The 26,084-nt window shown below is 42.2% G+C and overlaps 1 protein-coding gene across 1 annotated transcript in view; it reads right to left on the reverse strand.

The window, feature by feature from the left end:
- LOC121543508 (phosphatase and actin regulator 4B-like) overlaps positions 1 to 26,084 on the reverse strand; it is a 60,748-nt gene that overhangs the window by 23,870 nt on the left and 10,794 nt on the right. The window contains exons 2-3 of the mRNA XM_045208831.1: positions 6,270 to 6,378; positions 6,116 to 6,160 (exon numbers count right to left, since the gene is read on the reverse strand). Of these exons, the coding sequence (XP_045064766.1) occupies positions 6,116 to 6,128 (13 nt within the window). The 5' untranslated portion in view covers positions 6,129 to 6,160; positions 6,270 to 6,378. The remainder of the gene's footprint in view (positions 1 to 6,115; positions 6,161 to 6,269; positions 6,379 to 26,084) is intronic.

Raw genomic sequence — 26,084 nt, forward strand, 5'->3', positions numbered from 1 at the left:
TCCTAATCTCAGCTCGTTACCTGTATAAAAGACACCTGGGAGCCAGAAATCTTTCTGATTGAGAGGGGGTCAAATACTTATTTCCCTCATTAAAATGCAAATCAATTTATAACATTTTTGACATGTGTTTTTCTGGATTTTTTTGTTGTTATTCTGTCTCTCACTGTTCAAATAAACCTACCATTAAAATTATAGACTGATAATTTCTTTGTCAGTGGGTAAACGTACAAAATCAGCAGGGGATCAAATACTTTTTTCCCTCACTGTATATGAGACAGTTGTTGGTCGGAGCACGTCTCAGGAGCCGGAGAATTAATCCTGCTGTAGAATTAATTGCGGCCAGCAGTTCAAAAGAATGACGAAAAATGAACGAGTCACTCAGAAAAACTAATCATCACTATCGAGTCAATAAAAAGAGTTGTTCAAAAAAATATTTCGAACTGCACATCACTACCTCACACCAAGTCTCCCTCCACAAAAAGAAAGAGGCCTGAGTAGTGGTCACTAGGGAACATTTTATTATAAATGTCAGTGTCCAGTTGCAGATGGTTTTGCCAAAAAACTGCAAAAAAAACTCAAAGCTATTAAATACATGTTTTGTACCGCACAAGGTTCTTCTCCACCACACATGTAGCATTTCCCAGCATCTTCGCAGGATCTAGTCGTTTCTAGTAGTAGATGACAGCAAGTCACACAGTGCAACCAAAACAAAGATTTACACCCATGCAAGAGGCATTTCTCACTTGATACAAAACATGGTTTAAAGTATTTTTTTTGTGTGGAACCACCAGCAACTGGACACGGACATTTATAAGATAACCCTGTACCCGAAACAAGAAAATAAAGTATCGCCAAGAGCAGGTTAGTTGAAAAATCAATGGCGCCATTTTGTATAAGCTAAGCTGTAACGTTGAATATGGAAACATAGTTATCACATATCTCACGTAACAAACTGTAGCTAATTATGGTTTAGCCTCAGCCCCATGACTCATTGACTCATAGCAGGAGCAGTCAGGTGAGCATGTGGTGGAGAGAAGATAGTGTTGTTTTAAGGGCCTCAGCAGCAGGCCCGCTGCCTCGAGCAGCCTGATTTACATAAGAGTCTGCTTCCGCAAGGAAAGCCCACCCCCTCCCTCCTCATCCCTAAACTAGTCAACTTCCATGTTTTGAAATGGAGCCTAGATAAGCTTTGACTAGTGGGTGGTACAGAGAGGTAATTCCAATCCCTAAAGTTGTCGGTTGAAAATATAGTTATTTCTAAACCTGGTTTTGTGTACTTGTACCTACACACAGGATCGGACTGGCCATCTGGCATTTTAAATGCCAGATGGGCTGGTCCATTTTTAGCCTAGTGGGCCTGTCTAACTTGGTCAGTAACTGATAACTGGCTAATAACTGGTCCAGTGTGGGGTCCTACAGGAAAAAAATGGTCCGGTGTGTTAGAAATGCCAGGGCCGATTACTCGCTGGTTGCCATACTTCATCTCTATACAATAACCCAGCAAGACTACCCAACCTCATAGGCTTAACCTCCGTGGGATGACAGGCCACAACAATACTGAGGGAAAGGGGGATGGAATGGCTCCAGAAAAAGCACATAAAAACGCCCTACACATTCACAGACAGACAATCCTATTTCCAGTAACCTCTCAGATTTTTCTTTCAATATCTCAGTTTACTGCCGCAAACAGTGAGGCATGTGTTTGTGCGGCTAATCTTTTTGTTTTGCACATAGCACGTCAGAAGGGTATCCTGCACTCAGTAATGTGGGTGCACACACACATACAGCTGATATTCATCCACCTGATCCCAGTGATTTTTAGCATTCCCTGTGGTAAAAAGAGAGCGAGAGATAAAGTGTGCAACATTGTTGATTACACAATCTCCAGCCCCCGCCTCTCCTCTGCCCTCTCTCCTTCACTCAAGCGGCGCAGGTAAGATGTTGAAAAAAACTAGAAAAACAACACTAAGGATATTTTTATAAGTGAGTGAAAGTGTTTGAGTGTATTTATAAATGTGCGTGTGTGTACTTGTGAGACTGATTATTGAGCATGTGTATGTGAGTGACTGAATGAGTGAGTGAGTAAGCTAGAAACTCACTGCTGCGGTGGATGTGTTAGTGTTGGTCCTGAGCTGAGGTCTCCAGAGGAAGGCTCTGTCCCATGATCCAGCCCCAGAGGGGCCTCTCTTGCTCTTTCTACCCAGGAATAGGCACTCTGTGCTGGGTAGAGTAGGAGCACACCTGGTCCACAACTTGTTCAACCAAGTTCCCTGGTCTCCTCTTTCCCGGACACCTCTGTCTACTTCGCCAGCAACTCTGTGCGACTTTCTTTCCCCTCTACCTCTTTCGATATACTCCTCCCAATCTCCCTCCCTCTTTCGGTCTCCATAAGACCTACCCTCCCTGCTCCCTTGAAGTGCTCCCCTCCCTCTCCCTTTCTCACTGACCCTCCCTCCTTGGCTCTCTGGGCCGGTCAGCATTCACAGACGGATGCCTATCATTGCTTTGAGCTGCACTGGTGGAGTATAAATATGCGTTTGTATTTTAGAGTGAGTGAGTGATAAGATGGGATTTACCACAACAGAATTTACCAACATTCTCTGGCTAACCTCTCGGGCTTTAGCCCTTCATATATGCCCACCGCAGTTCTCCTTTCCACTTTGAAGGGGGCACTCAGCAGCTTAATAGACCAAAACCGCCCAGTAGTAACGAAAGTAGTTTCTTCAACAGCGGTGGGCTCTGACTGCTCATGTGACCTGACAGTGGCCAGATCCAGGTCAAAGGTTAAATAAGGACACCCACTGAGGTATTCATATTCTGTCTCTATGGAGCCACCATATGGATGTACAGCATGAGCAGTAGGGCTGAGAGGTGTGAGTATTCACAGAGAACCGAAAGGATGGGCAGTGGGGCCAGAGAGAGAAAAAACGAAAAAAAAAATATAGAAAGTAGTACCTTCTATCTCTCACTTCCGACATAGAAATTAAATTGTTTAAAGCCGGAAAACCAGAGCAGGTACAAAGCTACTAGCTTGTCCTTTGGGAGAGAGATCTATTTCTATCTGTGCCCTCTATCAATGGAGATGTAGTTCAGATAGAGAGGAGGAAGTGTCTGCTCTGAGACCACACAGCATTCCAGCAGCAGAGACGTCTCTTGTACTGCGGAGGTGGTCAATTATTATAGGAATGGGGTGGCAGGTAGCCTAGCAGTTAAGAGCGTTGGGCCAATAACAGAAAGGTTGCTGGTTTGAATCCCCGAGCCGACTTGGTGAAAAATCTGTTGACATGCCCTTGAGCAAGGCACAACCCTAATTGCTCCTGTAAGTCTCTCTGGATAAGAGTGTCTGCTAAATGACTCAAATGTCAATGTGAAAAATGAATGCAATGGCTAGCCATTCAAAATGGCTGTGTATGCTTCACAAAAGCCTTCTTAACATTCATTTCCAGTCAGCACTCATGACAGAGCTACAACTATCTACTTCACAGAGACGGTACTGGTTCGTTCCATGTCATTTCAGCAAGCCATGACACCCATGTTTACCTGGCCACTGTTTCAAATGCTTACTTTTTAGCATGAGAATGCATTTCATAGGATATGAAGAAACAATACTCCGAGCCGCAGCTCCATACTATACTGAACAAAAATATAAACGCAACATGTAAAGTGTTGGTCCCATGTTTCATGAGCTGAAAGAAAAGATCCCAGAAATGTTCCATACGCACAAAAAGCTTATTTCTCTCAAATTTGTGTACATCCTTGTTAGTGAGCATTTCGCCTTTGCCAAGATAATCCATCCCCCTGACAGGTGTGGCATATCAAGAAGCTGATTAAAAAACATGATCATTACACAGTTGCACCTTGTGCTGGGGACAATAAAAGGCCACTCTAAAATGTGCAGTTTTGTCACACAACACAATGCCACAGATTTTGAGGGAGCATGCAATTGGCATTCTGACTGCAGGAATGTCCACCAGAACCGTTGCCAGAGAATGTAATGTTAATTTCTCTACAATAAGCCGCCTCCAAGGTCATTTTAGAGAATTTGTCAGTACGTCCAACCGGCCTCAAAACCGCAGACCACATGTAACCACGCCAGCCCAGGACCTCCACATCCGGCTTCTTTACCTGCGGGATCGTCTGAGACCAGCCACCTGGACAGCTGATGAAACTGAGGCGTATTTCTGTCTTTTTCCCCTTTTGTGAGGAAAAACTCATTCTGATTAGCTTGGCCTAGCTGCCAAGTGGGTGGGCATATGCCTCCCAGGCCCACCCATGGCTGCACCCCTGCCCAGTCATGTGAAATCCCTAGATTAGGGCCTAATTAATTTATTTCAATTGACTGATTTCCTTATATGAACTGTAACTCAGTAAAATCATTGAAATTGTTGCATGTTGCGTTTATATTTTTGTTCAGTATACTTGTCAAAACTGATACGGATTGGCTTGGGGGTGTGGGGGGGTCCGTGGGTGGCTTTTGACCATTTCTTTGGAATATTACTCATTGTAAGATTTTTGTTGGGGTACAAATCGGATGTTATGTACTATATTTATTGAATATTATATGAATCCTATAATTTAAAATGGCCAATTTGGGTGCAATCAATCAGCTTAATTTCTCAGAGATCAAATTATATTTAAACAAAATAATGTTGCAGGAATGCTAATCTTATCAGAAAAGATTTCAGAACAATCTGAAATGGTGGGTGTCGAAATCCTCTTTGTTGTGCTTTTTGAGGTGGAACGCTTCTCATTTTCATTCTGTGTGTGCCCCTCTCTACACAACGCTGGCTGGTTGGCTGGCTGGCTGGCTGCTGTTTTCTATTTTCTGTCTGCCCTGCGCCTGGTTCCTTATCGAAATCTGAACAGGCTCCAAGGGATTAGCATGCCTTTGAAACTTGTGTTTGCCAAGGAGAGGCGCAAACTGTTTGGGCAAGATACAGAGACAGAGGGAGAAAGAAGGGAGTGTTAAGGTACCAACACAAACAACTCTTTCTCATAGGAGAGGGTGGAGAGAGAGATCGGCAGAAGAGGAGGAAGGCTAGCCAGCCAGGCTGTTTTGGTTAGAATGAAGGGCACGTTTAAACCCACTACCTGGGGTCACATGCAACATGTCAACACAGGGCACTGAACCGACCTGGGGTGTATTCAGTGATGTGAAACGTTCTGGACGTCGCAGATAGAAATAGAGTGAATAGAGCTGGCATGATCTGACAGACAATCATATCTGTTCTTCACGATACATTCCTATCTGAAAGTTCTATCATGAACAGGCTCCTGGGTTTAAATCGTTGTTTTCCTTCAAATACTTTGAGCGTTTGATTAATACTGTCTGGAGTGACAGGTGGGCGAGGTTTGCACTTTGGGGACTATCATATTGGTTCCATTGTGCCAGGCAAGCTCAATCAAGCACAGCTAAAGTATTTGCTGATTTGAACAGATGAGGTCTCTGCCCTTCATCTGCAGTCTTGGGCTGTGTCTCTCTCGGATAGGAGAGTTTGGCCAGTATCCGAAAGGTTGCTGGATCAAATCCCAGAGCCAACAAAGTAAAAAAAAGTATGTCGTTCTGCCCTGAGCAAGACAGTTAACCCCACTGTTCCCCAGGTGCCGATGAAGTGGATGTCAATTAAGACAGCCCTCCGCACCTCTCTGATTCAGAGGGTTTGGGTTAAATGCGGAAGACACATTTCAGTTTTACAACTGACTAGGTATTCCCCTTTCCCCCTTCCCTTTCTCTCTCTTTGCTTCTAAAGATGGTATCTGTAGTTGTACGGCCTTTTCTCACTGCCCCACATAAAGCCTCCAAACTGGGCAGGCTTCCAGAGAGAGGGCGAGAAAGAGAGCTGGGCCAATCCACATGAGCCCGGAACCTGTCAGCCTGACCTGGAAAACAGACTGGGCCAGGCCTCTTCAGCAGGCAGACGGAACTGAAGCTCAACACAGACTGGTAGTAACAAGAAAGGGAGGGAACCTGTCTCACTAGCCTACAGAGGGCGCCATAGAGTACTGAGCTGTCTGCTGTGCGTCGAGTAGCAGCAAAAACAAACTGCCCCATAAACACACCCAGGTCTATATTGCACTACTACACAAACCACAATGAACAAGAAGCCAAACTTACCACGATTTTCCATTACAAGGTCTGAGGCACAACAGTCAACGCTTCCTGAAAAAGAAACCGCAACATTTTTATTTATTAGCCTGCAGAGGTAAATGGCAAAATGGCAACTTTGACTTTCATGAGTAGTATTTATGTAAAAACTGAAGAGATGTACACTGTAGAAGGTCATTGGTGTTGGGAGGTGGTGGTCTTCAGCAGCAGTAGGTAGTTCTGTGGGGAGAGGTTTCAGGCCTCCCTGGAGATGCCCTCTCGGCTCGGTCCCTCTGTCCAGAGACAGCACAACACACAGTCAGTCACACACAGCTGGGAGGGGAGAGCATTTAACCAGTTTTAATGGGGATCGATAAACTCAAGTGACATTCCACATAAAACAACACTTAAATATTTAGAGGATTTGGAGTGAGGAGAAGGGTAATGCATCGCTATGACACCCAAACACACATTGTCTTAACGATTGTTTGGAAACGGCATTTTTCCTCTTCAGATTTACATACAAATCTAAATTATAAGCTAGTTAATAAAAACAATTGGCAAAGAACATATTGTGGTGTATGGTAACTAAATATTAACTTTGGAAAAGAGAGCCAAAGGACATGCTCATTTACAGTCCATCTAGACTGAAATACACACACTGACTCCAGCTGGTGTAGCCAGGGGGACAATATTAAACCTTGGGAACAGAGCGTGAGCACGTTTGAAACTTATTTTTAGTGTCGTCAACTCGAGCAGATCTGCTGTAACAGGGACTTTTTCAGGGCGAATGAAGGACAAGCACAGGAAAGGTGTGTGCGTGTGTGTCAAGGGAGAGATGGTGGAGTGTCAAGGGAGAGGTGGTTGAGTGAGCAAATGTGTGAAAAAGTGTGGGTGCAGGTTAGGGTTGAATGGCGGGAACCCGGTTACCAAGATTTACCACCCAAAACCACTCCCTTTTCCCGGGATAAATAACTGCGAGAAACTGGTAAATTATAATAAATGTTTTATATCAATAGCATGACGTGAAATGGAACTGTTAATATGGGATTTCTAAAGCTGGCTACTCTATGGCCTTCTCTCGGCTCTCTGCATAATCAATCATCAATGCTCATGGTGGGGACAGACCATCTCGGTATGGAGTGCAGTTCACAACGCATGTAGACCTATCATCTCATCATGGTAACTTTTTTTACATGTGACAGGTATGCTTACATTTGCTGCAGCATAGCCTATGCTACAGTAATATAAGGACCGAATGCGCGTCTAATTTACATTTACATTTTACATTTTAGTCATTTAGCAGACGCTCTTATCCAGAGCGACTTACAGTAAGTGAGTGCATACATTTTCATACTGGTAATGAATAAAAAATATAAACTCCAGTGGGCGATCGAGATAAGACGAAGCACCTTTGGCAGCCATTACAGCCTCAAGTCTTCTTGGGTATGACGCTACAAGTTTGGCACACCTGTATTTGCGGACTTTCCCCCATTCTTCTCTGCAGATCCTCTCAAGCTCTGTCAGGTTAGATGGGGAGCGTCACTGCACAGCTATTTTCAGGTCTCTCCAGAGATGTTCAATCGGGTTCAATTCCGGGCCACTCAAGGACATTGAGACTTGTCCCGAAGCCTCTCCTGCATTGTCTTGGCTGTGTGCTTAAGAGTCGTTGTCCTGTTGGAAGGTGAACCTTCGCCCCAGTCTGAGGTCCTGAGCGCTCTGGAGCAGGTTTTCATCAAGGATCTCTCTGTACTTTGCTCCATTCTTCTTTCCCTTGATCTTGAGTAGTCTCCCAGTCCCTGCCGCAGAAAAACATTCCCACAGCATGATGCTGCAAGGACCAAGCTTCACCGTAGGGATGGTGCCAGGTTTCCTCCAGACATGACGCTTGGCATTCAGGCCAAAGAGTTCAGTCTTGGATTCATCAGACCAGAGAATCTTGTTTCTCATGGTCTCAGAGTCTTTAGGTGCCTTTTGACAAACTCCAAGCGGGCTGTCATGTGCCTTTTACTGAGGAGTGGCTTCCGTCTGGCCACTCTACCATAAAGGCCTGATTGGTAGAGTGCTGCAGAGATGGTTGTCCTTCTGGAAGGTTCTCCCATCTCCACAGAGGAACTCTGGAGCTCTGTCAGAGTGACCATCAGGTTCTTGGTCACCTCCCTGACCAAGGCCTTTTCCCCCCCCGATTGCTCAGTTTGGCCGGGCGGCCAGCTCTAGGAAGAGTCTTGGTGGTTCCAAACTTTTTCCATTTAAGAATGATGAAGGCCACTGTGTTCCTGGGGACCTTCAATGCTGAAAAATATATTTGGTACCCTTCACCAGATCTGTGCCTCGACACAATCAGCTTGATACCAAATGCACATCCATCAAGTATTATGCATACTTATTGAAGAACCACGTTAATGACAGTATTGGTTTAGGTTTTAAGTATCAAGGTAAGGTGACTCTTTCGGTTAGAAGCATTCAATTTTGAAGTCTCATACATCATTTTGGATTTGTGTGCTCATGAAAACTGTTTTCACCCTGTAACATAAGGAGACACAAAATGTTACGTAGTTACACTGCATTTTTGAGATCTCTATGCAAAAAACTGTCCGACAACTAGATCCAGGATTCTTTACAGGGTTCAAGTTCAATGTCTAATTGAACTGATTAATGCTTAATATATGATATAACGACAACTTACACTGCCATAAATGCAAGGACAGAAAAGTTGTTTTATATCACACGATTTTGGACAAATCCGTCAAGACACCAAAACACGTTTTAAATCAACTCGTACATTTTATTGAATATAGCTATGATCCCGCCTTATATCTTAATGTAAATGACATGAAAACATTTGGCAGATTATTATCAATGACTTATCAACAGCTGTAACAAGTTGTCCTGCATAGGAAATCCTCACTGGTACCCTAGTTTATAGAAATACTCATAAACGGAATATCGCCCAAGCCTAACACATTCCATCAAATGCCATTTCTTGCATGTCAGGGACAGAAGACTAGTGATAGCGGGGGAAGAAAAACGATAGTTACATATCGGGATGTTATTATACAATATCTCGTATCATTTTGACAATGTCGCAATATAATTTTTGAGCTAGTTTGCTTTACCTGCACCAAAACTTCATAGCTTGTTCTCAATCTTCTTTTTATAGGGAGCCAATTTTTTTTCAGCACTTTTATTCCATGACTGATCAAAAAATACTATCCCTATACATTGTCTTTCTTTAAATGAACAGTGGGCAAAAAGACTACATGGGCAAAAGCCTGTTTAGACAATGTGATGGCTGTCGTCCTGAGAGGCCCCATTGACCAGAGCTATAAATACACACCGTCCAATCAATGCCCTGCCGTGAGGTAATAATCTGTCCAGGACACAGACAAGCACAGGGTTCTACTGCTCTATTACACACGCGCAATCATAAATACATGAACACACACACAGCCATTACCTAGGCTAATAGTCGGTCTAGGACACAGCTATGCACAGGGTTCTACTGCTCTCTCTCACACACACACACCCCATCATCAGGCTACCATTTAATGACTGATTGCTCTGTTTCAGAAGCATCGTCACCCCTTATGAGTTCCTCTTGTTGTATGAGCGTGGGAACAAAGCTTTGCTTTTCAATCACAAAAGAAAGCTAAAAGGGTAAAGGAATGAAACCGAACAAGTGGCAGTGACACCAGATAAGCCACATCCTTTCCTTGAGTTCAGAGCCTGGGCTAAAATGTACTGAAAGACAAGTACTGACACTGAATTACTAGACAAGGTGCGAGCTGAGAGGCAGCAGATGTCAGTGTGGTTGAAGATGAAGTTTCTCACACTCCCGACCCGCCCAGTACCACTGCTTGGTGAGTCAAGCAGAATCTGGAGCAGAGTGGCGAGCATTTCCCTATCTTAGAAAAGTGTGTGTGTGTGTTTGTGATCTTATACATATCGTCATGCCCTCATCTTTATGCTCAGCCTTTGAATGTCATTTGAAACAGACAGAAATGTGTTCTCTCCCTCCCTCGCTCGCTCTTCCTCATGCTCACAGCACACCCTCAGGATGGTGCTCATGAAAAAGGGATGTAAATGGCCTAGTTCCCTTTTGAGTTTTTAACCGTCTCACTGCTGGGCGATATCGCTGCGCTCAATCAATGCTTTTCAGCACCGCCACAAGGCTCACTGTGTCAAAGTCAAACAGTCCAGAAACTTCAATCACTCACCTTTCCACCATAGCGATGCCAAATATACACTCCAATTGCCTTTGACACATCATAACACGTCAGTCTCCAGTCCAGACCACAGCTGATAACACCTGACCTCACATAAACACCTCAAACGGACTGTCAAGCAGGAGGGTGCGAGAGCTGGCACACACCTTGGTCAGTGATTGTCCTGACTAATTAGAGACCGTAATGATTTCCACCGTGGTGAGTAGCCAATTGAATCGATCCTGATGAACTCAGAGTCAGTGGTCGTCTTATAACTCATTCTGATCAGCTCCGACTGAAACAAAATATTATCTTGCCATAGCAAACAACCTGAGGCGACCCACACAGACTAAACCCACAACAACACTTCATTTGAGGGTACATTTAAGTCCTGCTGTTGCCTGCACCCCCCCCCCCACACACACACACCTATCCCTCCTTCCTCCCCTCCACAGTCACCAAGGACCAGGCATCACAAAGCACAGGTCAGGAGGCATCACAAACTAGTTGTTGCTAGAGTCACTACTGTATAATCATTTGTAGAGTGCACTCTCACTGGCTGGCGCACTCCACTAGCGATGATTCAATTATGATGCGAGCGGAAACGGGAGCAGCTGGCTTGGTTATGTGATCTTTAAATAGCAGCCCAGCCTGCCTCCTCTCACTGCAGGGCTGCTTGGGTTTTGGGCACAAACAGCCGCCAATAAAGTGGAGGAAAAATAGTTATCCCCAGTTCTCTACGCTTCACCAAGCCAACACTGAGCTCAGCCTGACATGCGTCTAGCACTACACATCTAGAAGGTAAGGAGAGATGCATTGCAAAGCACTGCAGTTGTACAGAACCAGAGCCTAAAGCAGGTGGACCCAGCGCCATACTCACTGCTCCGGAGGGGCCTTTATGACAGATCTCTCCCCCGCCAAAGGTGTCTTGTAGCTGGGTGCGCAGTGGCAGACCTACAGCCTCTCTGGTCCCTCTCGTGCGAATCTCTCCGATCAGCACCGCTCCCCAGCCCCCCCTCTCGGATACGGACAGACGATGGAGTCTGTTCTCAATCCGGGCCGGCTACACGTCATCGCCGCGCCTGCCCCAGAATAGCACCACTCACCGCAGGGACTTGTGGCCCACTTTCCCAAGGAGCCCAAAATGATCCTCTCCTCTGAAAAACTTTACTTCTCTCTCTCCACCTGTTTTAGAGAACCGTTCAACAGGAAGCTAGTGCAAATTGAACTTTGAAACTCACTGTCCTTCGGTCACTACGAGCAATGAGAATGTGTTTTTATCCTCTGCTTAAAAGGCAGAAGTAAGGACTCCACTCAATGTGGTGTATAGAAGTGCAGTTCCTGATTACATACAGTAGACAAGATCGCTGGTTTGGACAGCTGTCAGGTATCAGCATAATCTAGCTTCAACCCACACCTTTTGCATGGTCAGTATTTTCACACACCCATCTCCAAAGCTCTCTGCAGCCCATATTTCCGTCCTCGTTCTTAAATGCACTTCCACTGTTTAAAGCCATTGATGGAAATACCAGTCGATGGAAATACATTTCACCGTCATGCTTATCAGTCTATAGGTTAATTTGAATAATTTAGTGCAATTAAATTGGCCTGTGTATTTTTGTTAATAATCATGCATCTTATTTATCCAACAACTATCATACGCGCACATCAAACAGAGCCTATTTTGAGTGGGATTTCTGCTGCAGCTCCCCAGCTGGTTGCTGCTACAGTAAAACATGTGCGCCACAAATCTAAATGCAAATCACATGTTTAAAACAGTTTTGGTGCACGATTAAAAATAGCAAAAAAATTCAACATTCAAGTGCAGGCAACAGCCTATTATTGCGTCACCCACCACTTTACAATGTGAGCTGGAGGCAGTATGCATTTTGAAAACATACTTCATTGTTTGAAACCTTTTTCAAATAGCTTACTGTGAGGAAGTTTTAATATATTATAATTTGCAATGGATGTAAAAAAAAAAAAAAAAACTTTCCTACATTTCCTGTGCAGCAGGCCAGGTACTTATATGAGTGCTCAGGCACGCACTACCTCAACATTATCAGGAAAGAGAAACCAGACATGCTCATTGCTCATATGGAGCACGCCAAACAAAAGACAATGAGAAAAATGGACAAATCTCAAAATGGATGGTTATGAAATAAACCAAATCTCACAAGTGTAGCAGGTTGTGAACTCTGCAAACAAAGTTTCCACTCCGAGAATGAGAAAGGAGAATGACTAATTAATACCGGAATTAACAGATTAAAAAATAATAATTTATGACAGGACAAGACAACCATAAGAACTGAGGACAATGTACATAACAAAACTCAGACAAACAAACACACACAATACAAAACATTTGGACAAGATAGTTATCAGCAATGCCATGGTGTAGCCTAATACAAAAATAAACAGTGAGGGAAAAAAAGTATTTGATCCCCTGCTGATTTTGTACGTTTGCCCACTGACAAAGACATGATCAGTCTATAATTTTAATGGTAGGTTTATTTGAACAGTGAGACAGAAAACAACAAAAATCCAGAAAAATGCATGTCAAAAATGTTATAAATTGATTTGCATGTTAATGAGGGAAATAAGTATTTGACCCCTCTGCAAAACATTACTTAGTACTTGTGGCAAAACCCTTGTTGGCAATCACAGAGGTCAGACGTTTCTTGTAGTTGGCCACCAGGTTTGCACACATCTCAGGAGGGATTTTGTCCCACTCCTCTTTGCAGATCTTCTCCAAGTCATTAAGGTTTCGAGGCTGACGTTTGGCAATTCGAACCTTCAGCTCCCTCCACAGATTTTCTATGGGATTAAGGTCTGGAGACTGGCTAGGCCACTCCAGGACCTTAATGTGCTTCTTCTTGAGCCACTCCTTTGTTGCCTTGGCCGTGTGTTTTGGGTCATTGTCATGCTGGAATACCCATCCACGACCCATTTTCAATGCCCTGGCTGAGGGAAGGAGGTTCTCACTCAAGATTTGAAGGTACATGGCGCCGTCCATCGCATAACCCCAAAGCATAATGTTTCCACCTCCATGTTTGACGGTGGGGATGGTGTTCTTGGGGTCACAGGCAGCATTCCTCCTCCTCCAAACACGGCGAGTTGAGTTGATGCCAAAGAGCTCGATTTTGGTCTCATCTGACCACAACACTTTCACCCAGTTCTCCTCTGAATCATTCAGATGTTCATTGGCAAACTTCAGACGGGCCTGTATATGTGCTTTCTTGAGCAGGGGGACCTTGCGGGCGCTGCAGGATTTCAGTCCTTCACGGCGTAGTGTGTTACCAATTATTTTCTTGGTGACTATGGTCCCAGCTGCCTTGAGATCATTGACAAGATCCTCCCGTGTAGTTCTGGGCTGATTCCTCACCGTTCTCATGATCATTGCAACTCCACGAAGTGAGATCTTGCATGGAGCCCCAGGCCGAAGGAGATTGACAGTTATTTTGTGTTTCTTCCATTTGCCAATAATCGCACCAACTGTTGTCACCTTCTCACCAAGCTGTTTGGCGATGGTCTTGTAGCCCATTCCAGCCTTGTGTAGGTCTAGAATCTTGTCCCTGACATCCTTGGAGAGCTCTTTGGTCTTGGCCATGGTGGAGAGTTTGGAATCTGATTGATTGATTGCTTCTGTGGACAGGTGTCATTTATACAGGTAACAAGCTGAGATTAGGAGCACTCCCTTTAAGAGTATGCTCCTAATCTCAGCTCGTTACCTGTATAAAAGACACCTGGGAGCCAGAAATCTTTCTGATTGAGAGGGGGTCAAATACTTATTTCCCTCATTAAAATGCAAATCAATTTATAACATTTTTGACATGCGTTTTTCTGGATTTTTTTGTTGTTATTCTGTCTCACTGTTCAAATAAACCTACCATTAAAATTATAGACTGATAATGTCTGTCAGTGGGCAAACGTACAAAAATCAGCAGGGGATCAAAAAAAAATGTCCCTCAATGTAAGGACAAAACATTGTTAGCTTACATTCCATGGCATTTGGAACATTGTGCCGTTCTAATAAAATATATTTGCTTTAATTAATATTGTTCAATAGAACTCTAGTCGACTTAGTCAAAAACATATGCCCTTAGAGCTTAGCATCTCCCACTTTCTTTGATGCTGTTGAATTTTCTGATTTATAATAGTGATGGGAAAGCCAGCCCTGAACCTGTAGTCAAAATAAGCTCACTGTCGAACAGTACCAATACAAAATGCATTATGTCCTCGTCATTATGACAGAATCTGTACTTCGAGTCTTGCTCAATAACTCAAATGCAAAGCATTTTCTTTGTTGACAGAATTGTATAGAATACCTTTAAATGAAAGGCTCTTGAATGTGTATCTATTGATGTTTGTATGTGAGATTGAAGACCTGCTTCCATGGTATTGGGTTGTCAAAGATATCTTCCCAATTTGTATGGAATTGCAGATAAGTTAAGGAAATTCAAAGTAAATTGATATATTTAAGAGTTGATTTTATCTTATTGTATCCATTTATAGTTTTTTTTTTTATAGTACGACAGCATACAGTTAAGTTATGCGTTCCTTTCTTAATCTTAACTTTCCATGTGGGGTGTATAACAGACACCAATTGAGCATATGTATGATTTGTACAAATATCCGCATAGGTTCTACACAATGTTCCAAAATCAAACAACTTTCCGTCCTTGTCCACAATGTCCTTTAGAAAATAAAATGTGTTTTTCAATAAAAGATTGCCAACAAAGGAGGTTGTCCATCAATTTCAATATTTGTGTTGTACTAAATAAATTGCTGAAGAATTACCTCAGGTTTTTCGGTTGGAAAGAATTGGAAGTGTAACCATGATTTTATTGCCTCCTGAAGGAATGGAGATGCATTGCTAAAAACATTATTTTGGTAGAGAAATGTTTAAGTTGATGAAAAGGGAGAAGGTTGTGTGTAAAAATGTAGTAAAATGTATCTGAAATCCAGTTAGGATTGGAATATACAGTGCATTCGGAAAGTATTCAGACCCGTTGACTTTTTCCACATTTTGTTAGGTTACAGCCTTATTATAAAATTGATTTTCTTTTCTCAATCAATCTACACCCAATACCCCATAATGACAAAGCAAAAACAGGTTTAGACTTTTTGCAAATGTAGAAAAAAATTAAATTAAATAAAAACGTATTTACATAAGTATTCAGACCCTTTGCTATGAGACTCGAAATTGAGCTCAAGTGCATCCTGTTCCCATTGATCATCCTTGAGATGTTTCTACAACTTGATTGGAGTCCACCTGTGGTAAATTCAATTGATTGGACATGATTTGGAAATGCAAACACCTGTCTATATTAGGTCCCACAGTTGACAGTACATGTCAGAGCAAAAATTAAGCCATGAGGTCGAAGGAAATTTGTCCGTAGAGCTCTGAGACAGGATAGTGTCAAGGAACAGATCTGGGGAGTGATCCTTAATGAAAACCTGCTCCAGAGCACTCAGGACCTCAGACTGGGTCGAAGGTTCACCTTCCAACAGGACAACGACCCTAAGTACACAGCCAAGACAACGCAGGAGTGGCTTCGGGACAAGTCTCTGAATGTCCTTGAGTGGCCCAGCCAGAGCCCAGACTTGATCGAACATCTCTGGAAAACCTGTGCAGCGACGCTCCCCATCCAACCTGACAGAGCTTAAGAGGATCTGCAGAGAAGAATGGGAGAAACTCCCCAAATACAGGTGTGCCAAGCTTGTAGCTTCATACCCAAGAAGAGTCAAGGCTGTAATTGCTGCCAAACGTGCTTAAACAAAGTACTGAGTAAAGGTCTGAATACTAATGTAAATGTAATTTCTGTTTTTATATTTTAATACATTTGCAAAAATTTATAAAAACCTGTTTTTGCTTTGTCAATATGGGGGGGACAGTTTAATACATTTTAGAATAATGCTGTAACCTAACGTAATGGTGACTCCCGAGTGGCGCAGTGGTCTAAGGCATATGTATCACCATTACGTTAGGTTACAGCATTATTCTAAAATGTATTAAACTGCCCCCCCCCCCATATTGACAATGCAAAAACAGGTTTTTATAAATTTTTGCAAATGTATTAAAATATAAAAACAGAAATTACATTTACATTAGTATTCAGACCCTTTACTCAGTACTTTGTGCCACTAGAGATCCTGGTTCGAGTCCAGGCTCTGACAATTGGTCCAGCGTCGTCCAAGGTAGGGGAGGGTTGGGCCGGCAGGGATGTGGGTTCGTTTCCCACGGGGGGCCAGTATGAAAAAAAATATATATATATATGCATTCACTAACTAAGTCGCTCTGGATAAGAGTGTCTGCTAAGTGACTAAAATCAAAATGTGGAAAAAGTCAACGGGTCTGAATACTTTCCGAATGCACTGTAGTTTCTGTATTCAGGATGTCGTCAAGGTCACATCCAGGGCCTTTAAATTAGTCAGTCTTAGCCCACCCTCTGGAAATGAGTTATACATATAAACTACAGTGGCTTGCAAAAGTATTCACCCAACCTTGGCATTTTTCCTATTTTGTTGCCTAACAACCTGGAATTAAAATGGATTTTTGGGGGGTTTGTATCATTTGATTTACACAACATGCCTACCACTTTGAAGATGCATAAATATTTGATTGTGAAACAAACAAGAAATAAGAAAAAAATAAAAATACTTGAGCGTGCATAACTATTCAACTACTTAAAGTGGTCCTATGGACAGATACTCCAATCTCCGCTGTGGAGCTTTGCAGCTCCTTCAGGGTTACCTTTGGTCTCTTTGTTGCCTCTCTGATTAATGCCCTCCTTGCCTGGTCCGTGAGTCTTGGTGGGCGGCCCTCTCTTGGCAGGTTTGTTGTGGTGCCATATTCTTTCCATTTTTGAATAATGGATTTAATGGTTCTCCATTGGATGTTAAAAGTTTCGGATATTTCTTTATAACCCAACCCTGATCTGTACTTCTCCACAACTTTGTCCCTGCCCTGTTTGGTGAGCTCCTTGGTCTTCATGGTGCCGCCCCTTGCTTAGTGGTGTTGCAGACTATGGGGCTTTCAGAACAGGTAGGTATATATATATATATATATATATATATATATATACATATACATATACATATACATATACATATATATATACATATACATATACATATATATATATATATATACACACATATATATATATACATACATATATATATATACACATATATATATATACATATATATATATATATATATACACATATATATATACATATATATATATATATACACATATATACATATACATATACATATACATATACATATATATATACATACACACATATACATACATACATATACACACACACTCTGAGATCATGTGACACTTATTTAACTAATTATGTGACTTCTGAAGGTAATTGGTTGCACCAGATCTTATTTAGGGGCTTCATAGCAAAGGGGGTGAATACATACGCATGCACCACTTTTCCGTTATTAATTTTGTATACATTTCTGAAACAAGTAATTTTTTTAATTTCACTTCACCAATTTTGTGCATGTCCATTACATGAAATCCAAATTAAAATCTATTTAACAACAAAATAGGAAAAACACCAAGGGGATGAATACTTTTGCAAGGCACTGTATATTAGTCCCCTGTAGCTCCGTTGGTAGAGCATGGCGCTTGCAACGCCAGGGTTGTGGGTTTGTTTCCCACGGGGTGCCGGTATGAAAATGTATGCACTCACTAACTGTAAGTCGCTCTGGATAAGAGCGTCTGCTAAATGACTAAAATGTAAATGTATATATAAAAAAGTATGTGGACACCCCTTCAAATTAGTGGATTCGGCTTTGTTAGCAACACCCGTTGCTGACAGGTGTATAAAACTGAGCACACAGCCATGCAATCTCCATAGACAAACATTGGCAGTAGAATGGCCTTACTGAAGAGCTCAGTGACCTTCAACGTGGCACCGTTCTAGGATGCCACCTTTCAACAAGTCAAGTCAAATTTCTGCCCTGCTAGAGCTGCCACGGTCAACTGTACGTGCTGTTATTGTGAAGTGGAAACGTTTAGGAGCAACAACGGCTCAGCCACGAAGTGGTAGGCCACACAAGCTCACAGAACAAGGCCGTCGAGTGCTGAAGTGCGTATCACGTATAAATTGTCTGTCTTCGGTTGCAACACTCACTACCGAGTTCCAAACTGCCTCTGGAGGCAACGTCAGCACAATAACTGTTCGTCAGGAGCTTCATGAAATGGGTTTCCATGGCCAAGCAGCCACACACAAGCCTAAGATCACCATGCGCAATGCCAAGCGTCGGCTGGTGTAAAGCTCGCCGCCATCGGACACTTGAGCAGTGGAAACGAGTTCTCTGGAGTGATGAATCACGCTTCACTATCTGGTAGTCCGACGAACGAATCTAGGTTTGGCGGATGCCAGGAGAACGCTACATGCCCAAATGCAGTGCCAACTGTAAAGTTTGGTGGATGAGGAATAATTTTCTGGGGCTGTTTTTCATGGTTCGGCTAGACCCCTTAGTTCGAGTGAAAGGAAATACACTGCTCAAAAAAATAAAGGGAACACTTAAACAACACAATGTAACTCCAAGTCAATCACACTTCTGTGAAATCAAACTGTCCACTTAGGAAGCAACAATGATTGACAATAAATTTCACATGCTGTTGTGCAAATGGTATAGACAACAGGTGGAAATTATAGGCAATTAGCAAGACACCCCCAATAAAGGACTGGTTTTGCAGGTGGTGACCACAGACCACTTCTCAGTTCCTATGCTTCCTGGCTGATGTTTTGGTCACTTTTGAATGCTGCCGGTGCTTTCACTCTAGTGGTAGCATGAGACGGAGTCTACAACCCACACAAGTGGCTCAGGTAGTGCAGCTCATCCAGGATGGCACATCAATGTGAGCTGTGGCAAGAAGATTTGCTGTGTCTGTCAGCGTAGTGTCCAGAGCATGGAGGCGCTACCAGGAGACAGGCCAGTACATCAGGAGACGTGGAGGAGGCCGTAGGAGGGCAACAACCCAGCAGCAGGACTGCTACCTCCGCCTTTGTGCAAGGAGGAGCAGGAGGAGCACTGCCAGAGCCCTGCAAAATGACCTCCAGCAGGCCACAAATGTGCATGTGTCTGCCCAAATGGTCAGAAACAGACTCCATGAGGGTGGTATGAGGGCCCGACGTCCACAGGTGGGGGTTGTGCTTACAGCCCAACACCGTTCAGGACGTTTGGCATTTGCCAGAGAACACCAAGATTGGCAAATTCGCCACTGGCGCCCTGTGCTCTTCACAGATGAAAGCACGTGACAGACGTGACAGAGTCTGGAGACGCCGGGGAGAACGTTCTGCTGCCTGCAACATCCTCCAGCATGACCGGTTTGGCGGTGGGTCAGTCATGGTGTGGGGTGGCATTTCTTTGGGGGGCCGCACAGCCCTCCATGTGCTCGCCAGAGGTAGCCTGACTGCCATTAGGTACCGAGATGAGATCCTCAGACCACTTGTGAGACCATATGCTGGTGCGGTTGGCCCTGGACCTCATGTGGCTGGAGTGTGTCAGCAGTTCCTGCAAGAGGAAGGCATTGATGCTATGGACCGCCCGTTCCCCAGACCTGAATCCAATTGAGCACATCTGGGACATCATGTCTCGCTCCATCCACCAACGCCATGATGCACCACAGACTGTCCAGGAGTTGGCGGATGCTTTAGTCCAGGTCTGGGAGGAGATCCCTCAGGAGACCATCCGCTACCTCATCAGGAGCATGCCCAGGCGTTGTAGGGAGGACATACAGGCACGTGGAGGCCACACACACTACTGAGCCTCATTTTGACTTGTTTTAAGGACATTACATCAAAGTTGGATCAGCCTGTAGTGTGGTTTTCCACTTTAATTTTGAGGGTGACTCCAAATCCAGACCTCCATGGGTTGATAAATTTTATTTCCATTGATAATTTTTGTGTGATTTTGTTGTCAGCACATTCAACTATGTAAAGAGAAAAGTATTTAATAAGATTATTTCATTCATTCAGATCTAGGATGTGTTATTTTAGTGTTCCCTTTATTTTTGTTGAGCAGTGTATTAACGCTACAGCATACAATGACATTCTAGACGATTATGTGCTTCCAACTTTGTGGCAACAGTTTGGGGAAGGCCCTTTCCTGTTTCAGCATGACAATGCCCCAGTGCACAAAGCAAGGTCCATACAGAAACGGTTTGTCGAGATCGGTGTGGAAGAACTTGAATGGCCTGCACAGAGCCCTGACCTCAACCACATTGAACACCTTTGGGATGAATTGGAATGCTGACTGCGAGCCAGGCATAATCGCCCAACATCAGTGCCCAACCTCACTAATGCTCATGGCTGAATGGAAGCAAATCCCCGCAGCAATGTTCCATAATCTAGTGGAAAGCCTTCCCAGAAGAGTGGAGATTTATAGCAAAGGGGGGATCAACTCCATATTAATGCCCATGATTTTGGAATGAAATTTTCGATGAGCAGGTGTCCATATACCTTTGGTCATGTAGTGTATTTTTCCCAATTTTCTCAGGTGTATTTTTCCCTATACATTTGTATATTTTCTGTTCATATCGTTTGAAAAAAATATTATCTGGTGAAGGAAGAGACATAATAAAATAATTGAATTGAGAGACAGCTAAATCATTTATTCATGACTTTTTTTCGTGGATGGAAAGAGGATTGCCTTTCCATGGTTGTAATATTTTATCAATCTTTTAAATTGTAGCTTCAAAGCTTATTTTAACAAGGTCGTTCATGTATTCAGGTATATGTATTCCAAGACCATTTACCGGCCCATCTGTCCATGTAATTGGTACACTACATGGTAATACAAAGTTTGAGTCTCAGACCAGATAGATTGGCAAAATCATCTAAATCTTTGGTGAGGGCACTTATTGAGACAGCTCGAGGACAGAGATGGAAGGGGATATCATTTGCATAGGTAGAAATCTTGGTTATAAAACCATACATGTCTAATCCTTCTATCTCTATATTATTTCTCACCTTAATAGCTAGAATTCCAATTCCAATTAAAAATAAATAAATAAGGCGAGAGAGAACAACCCTGTCTCACTGTTCTTGATAGTTTTAAACTATCAGAGATGTATCCATTATTTAGGATTTTGCTCACAGAGTCCTGGTCGTAATACCTTCACCTATTTTATGAGGGACTCGCCAAAGTTAAAGTATTTCAGACATTCACATAAGAAGTCCCATCTGAACTTATCAAATGCCTTTTCAAAATCTGCAATAAATATAAGGCCCAGTTAATTTGCCTTATCATAATAATCAATAATTTCAAGAAGCCTTCTGATACTGTCTCCGATGAATCTCCCTGCCAAGAAACCAGTTTGATCATGGTGGTATCTTGTATGACTTTTCTAACTCTCAAGGAAATACATTGACAGTATATGGGCATCACAACCAAGTAACGTGATGGCTCTCCAATTTTTAAAGATTAATTGGGTCTTTATATTGACCGTTTGCATCTTGCTTGAATAATAAGGATATAACTACCTCCTGTTGGGTGCCGGATTGGCTTCCAGCATCGAAAGAATAGTTCAAACAGGATAGTAAGGGTTTCTTAAATTTCTGTGAAGAACGTTTTACATACCTCAATTGGAATTCCATCTAAACGTGGGGACTTTATCATTTTGAATGACTCAATGGCATGACGTAATTCCTCCTCCGTGATCAAACCTTCACCTAAAAGCTGCTGCTCATCTGTAAGTTTCAGGTGGGGGCTATTCGATATTTTTTGGGGGGAATCTAAATAAAATAAAATTGTATTGTTCACATACGCATATTTAGCAGATGTTATTGCGGGTGTAGCGAAATGCTTTTCTCTGAGAATGCTTGTGAGATTGTAGGGCTGGCTTCCTCTAAAGTGAACAACTGTTTCAAATAATTTGTTGGGAGATCACAAAATTCTCTAAAATGAGTTGATATTTTTTCATGCAAAATTTCTCTGCTGTAAATGCATGAAATATTTGGAGTATTTTTCACCATGTTCCATCCATGTGGCTTAAGATCTATAGATGATACCACCAACCACCTGTTGATGAAGTCTCTCTAGCTCTTTGTTTTCCATTGAGTAATTGTAATGTTGTAATTTAAATCTTTAGAAGAATTGTCTATTTGTTGGTTTAGAGTAATAATTTTCTCTGTTAAAAGCTTTCTCCAAGAAGCATGTTTTATCACGTCCCCTGAAAGTGCATTTGATGGCATCCCATACAATATGTGGATCAGCTGAGTCTGTATTGTGGTTAAATAATTAAATTATGAATTGTTTGGTGTTATTAATAAAATGCACATCCTCCAGTAAGGATTGGTTAAATTTGCAAAACCCTGGACCTCTTGGGAATTCCTCACTAACAAGTTGGATTGCAATAACAGAGTGGTTTGAACGTAAACGTTCTGTAATAACAGTTTGATACCGTAGAAGTGAGTGAAGAGGACATTTAAAAAAGAAACTATTTGGCTCGCCTGTTCCCTTCTTCACCAAGTATATTTTATTGACTGGGGATTTTTAAATCTCCAGATATCTACTAGATCCAGAGAGGATATCATCTCCCTGATTGCTGAATGAGCTTGTGGGTGACAATTTGACATGCGGCTCCCAGTTCGATCGATTGCTGAATCTATCACTGTATTAAAATCTCCAACCATTATCATTTATTTGTTACAATCCTCCAAGGCAGCAGCTACTCTTCCTGGGGTCCAAACATATTAAAGCATTTACATTACATATAAAACAAAATATAAAACAGTACATCATGACACTATTACACCACTACCCATCTACAATACAAAATGATTAATACCACCATATAACAATATCACAATGTGTGCGTATGCATGTGTCTATACCCTTGTGTGTCTCTTCACAGTCCCCATTGTTCCACAAGGTGTATTTTTACCTATTTTTTAAAATCTGATTATTCTGCTTGCATCAGTTACCTGATGTGGAATATAGTTCCATGTAGTCATGGCTCTATGTAGTACTGTGCGCCTCCCATAGTCTGTTCTAGACTTGGGGACTGTGAAGAGACCTCTGGTGGCATGTCTTGTGGTGTATGCATGGGTGTCAGAGCTGTGTGCCAGTATTCCAAAACAGACAGCTCTGTACATTCAGCTTGTCGACACCTCTTACAAAAACAAGCAGTGATGAAGTCAAACTCTCTTCCACTCTGAGCCATGAGAGATTGACATGCATGTCATTAATGTTAGCTCTCCATGTACTTTTAGGGGCCAGCCGTGCTGCCCTGTTCTGAGCCAACTGCAATTTTCCTAAGTCCCTCTTTGTGGCAACTGACCACACCACTGAGCAGTAGTCTAGGTGCGAAAAAACTAGGGCCTGTAGGACCTGCCTTGCTGATAGTGTTGTTAAGAAGGCAGAGCAGCGCTTAATTATGGACATACTTAGCTACTGTTGGATCAATATGCTTTGACCATGACAGCCTACAATCCAGGGTTACTCCAAGCAGTTTAGTCACCTCAACTTGCTCAATTTCCACATTATTCATTATGAGATGTAGTTGAGGTTTAGGGTTTAGTGAATGATTTGACCCAAATACAATGCTTTAATTTTGGAAATATTCAGGACTAACTTATTCCTTGACATCCATTCCGAAACTAACTGCAGCTCTTTGTTAAGTGTTGCAGTTATTTCAGTTGCTGTAGTAGCCGACATGTATAGTGTTGAGTCATCCGAATACATAGACACACTGGCTTTACTCAAAGCCAGTGGCATGTCGTTAGTAAAGATGGAAAAAAGCAAGGAGCCTAGACAGCTGCCCTGGGGAATTCCTGATTCTACCTGGATTATGTTTGAGAGGCTTCCATTAAAGAACACCCTCTGTGTTCTGTTAGACAAGAAACTCTTTATCCACATTATAGCAGGGGGTGTAAAGCCATAACACATACGGTTTTCCAGCAGCAGACTATGATCGATAACGTCAAAAGCCACACTGAAGTCTAACAAAACAGCCCCACCAATCTTTTTATCATCAATTTCTCTCAGCCAATCATCAGTCATTTGTGTAGGTGCTTGTTGAATGTCCTTTTCTATAAGCATGCTGAAAGTTTGTTGTCAATTTGTTTACAGTAAAATAGCATTGTACCTGGTCAAACACCATTTTTTCCAATAGTTTACTAAGGGTTGGTAACAGGCTAATTGGTCGGCTATTTGAGCCAGTAAAGGGGGCTTTACAATTCTTAGGTAGCGGAATTACTTTTGCTTCCCTCCAAGCCTGGGGGCACACACATTCTAGTAGGCTTAAATTGAAAATATGGCAAATAGTAGTGGCAATATCGTCCGCTATTATCCTCAGCAATTTTCCATCCAAGTTGTCAGACCCCGGTGGCTTGTCATTGTTAATAGACAACAATACTTTTTTCACCTCTTCCACACTCACTTTATGGAATTCAAAATTACAATGCTTGTCTTTCATAATTTGGTCAGATATATTTGGATGTGTAGTGTCACCAATTGTTACTGGCATGTCATGCCTAAGTTTGCTAATCTTGTCAATGAAAAAAATATTAAATGTAGTTGGCAATATCAGTTGGTTTTGTGATGAATGAGCCATCTGATTCAATGAATGATGGAGCTGAGTTTGCCTTTTTTCCCAAAATGTAATTTAAGGTGCTCCAAAGCTTTTTACTATCATTCTTTGTAATTTATCCTTGTTTCATAGAGTTGTTTTATTCAGTTTAGTCACATGATTTCTCAATTTGCAATACGTTTGCCAATAGGTTGTACAGCCAGACTTATTTGCCATTCCTTTTGCCTCATCCCTCTCAACCATACAGTTTTTACAATCATTTTCTTAATGGGTGCATGCTTATTAGTAACTGGAATAAGCAATTTCATAAATGTGTCAAGTGCAGTGTCTGTTTGCTCCTTATTACACACCATGGACCAACATATATTCTTTACATCAACAACATAGGAATCACTATAAAACGTATTGTATGACCTCTTATACACAATATTAGGCCCAGCCTTTGGAACTTTTGGTTTTCCTAGATATGGCTACTCTATTGTTATCACTACATCCAATGGATTTGGATACTGCTTTCAAACAAATCTCTGCAGCATTAGTAAAGATATGATCAATACATGTTGATGATTTAATTCCTGTACTGTTTGTAACCACCCTGGTAGGAAGACTGATAACCTGAACCAGGTTAGGGGCAATGGTTACAGTTTTAAGCTTTCTCTTGATTTGGCAGCCTGATGAAAGCCAGTCAATATTTAAAATAACCCAGAAAGTATACCTGTCTATTGATATCACATACATTAATCAAGCATTCCACATGTTATCCAGATATTGACTGTTAGCACTTGGTGGTCTATAGAAGCTTCCCACCAAAATTCGCATTAGGTGAGGCAGATGAACCTGTAGCCATATTACTTCAACAGTATTTAACATGAGATCCTCTCTAATCTTCACAGGAATGTGGTTCTGAATATACAGTGAGGGAAAAAAGTATTTGATCCCCTGCTGATTTTGTACGTTTGCTCACTGACAAATAAATGATCAGTCTATAATTTTAATGGTAGGTTTATTTGAACATTGAGAGACAGAATAACAACAAAAAAAATCCAGAAAAAACGCATGTCAAAAATGTTATAAATTGATTTGCATTTTAATGAGGGAAATAAGTATTTGACCCCTCTGCAAAACATGACTTAGTACTTGGTGGCAAAACCCTTGTTGGCAATCACAGAGGTCAGACGTTTCTTGTAGTTGGCCACCAGGTTTACACACATCTCT

This window comes from Coregonus clupeaformis, chromosome 28 (assembly GCF_020615455.1).
Source record: "Coregonus clupeaformis isolate EN_2021a chromosome 28, ASM2061545v1, whole genome shotgun sequence".
Taxonomy (NCBI): Eukaryota; Metazoa; Chordata; class Actinopteri; order Salmoniformes; family Salmonidae; genus Coregonus; species Coregonus clupeaformis.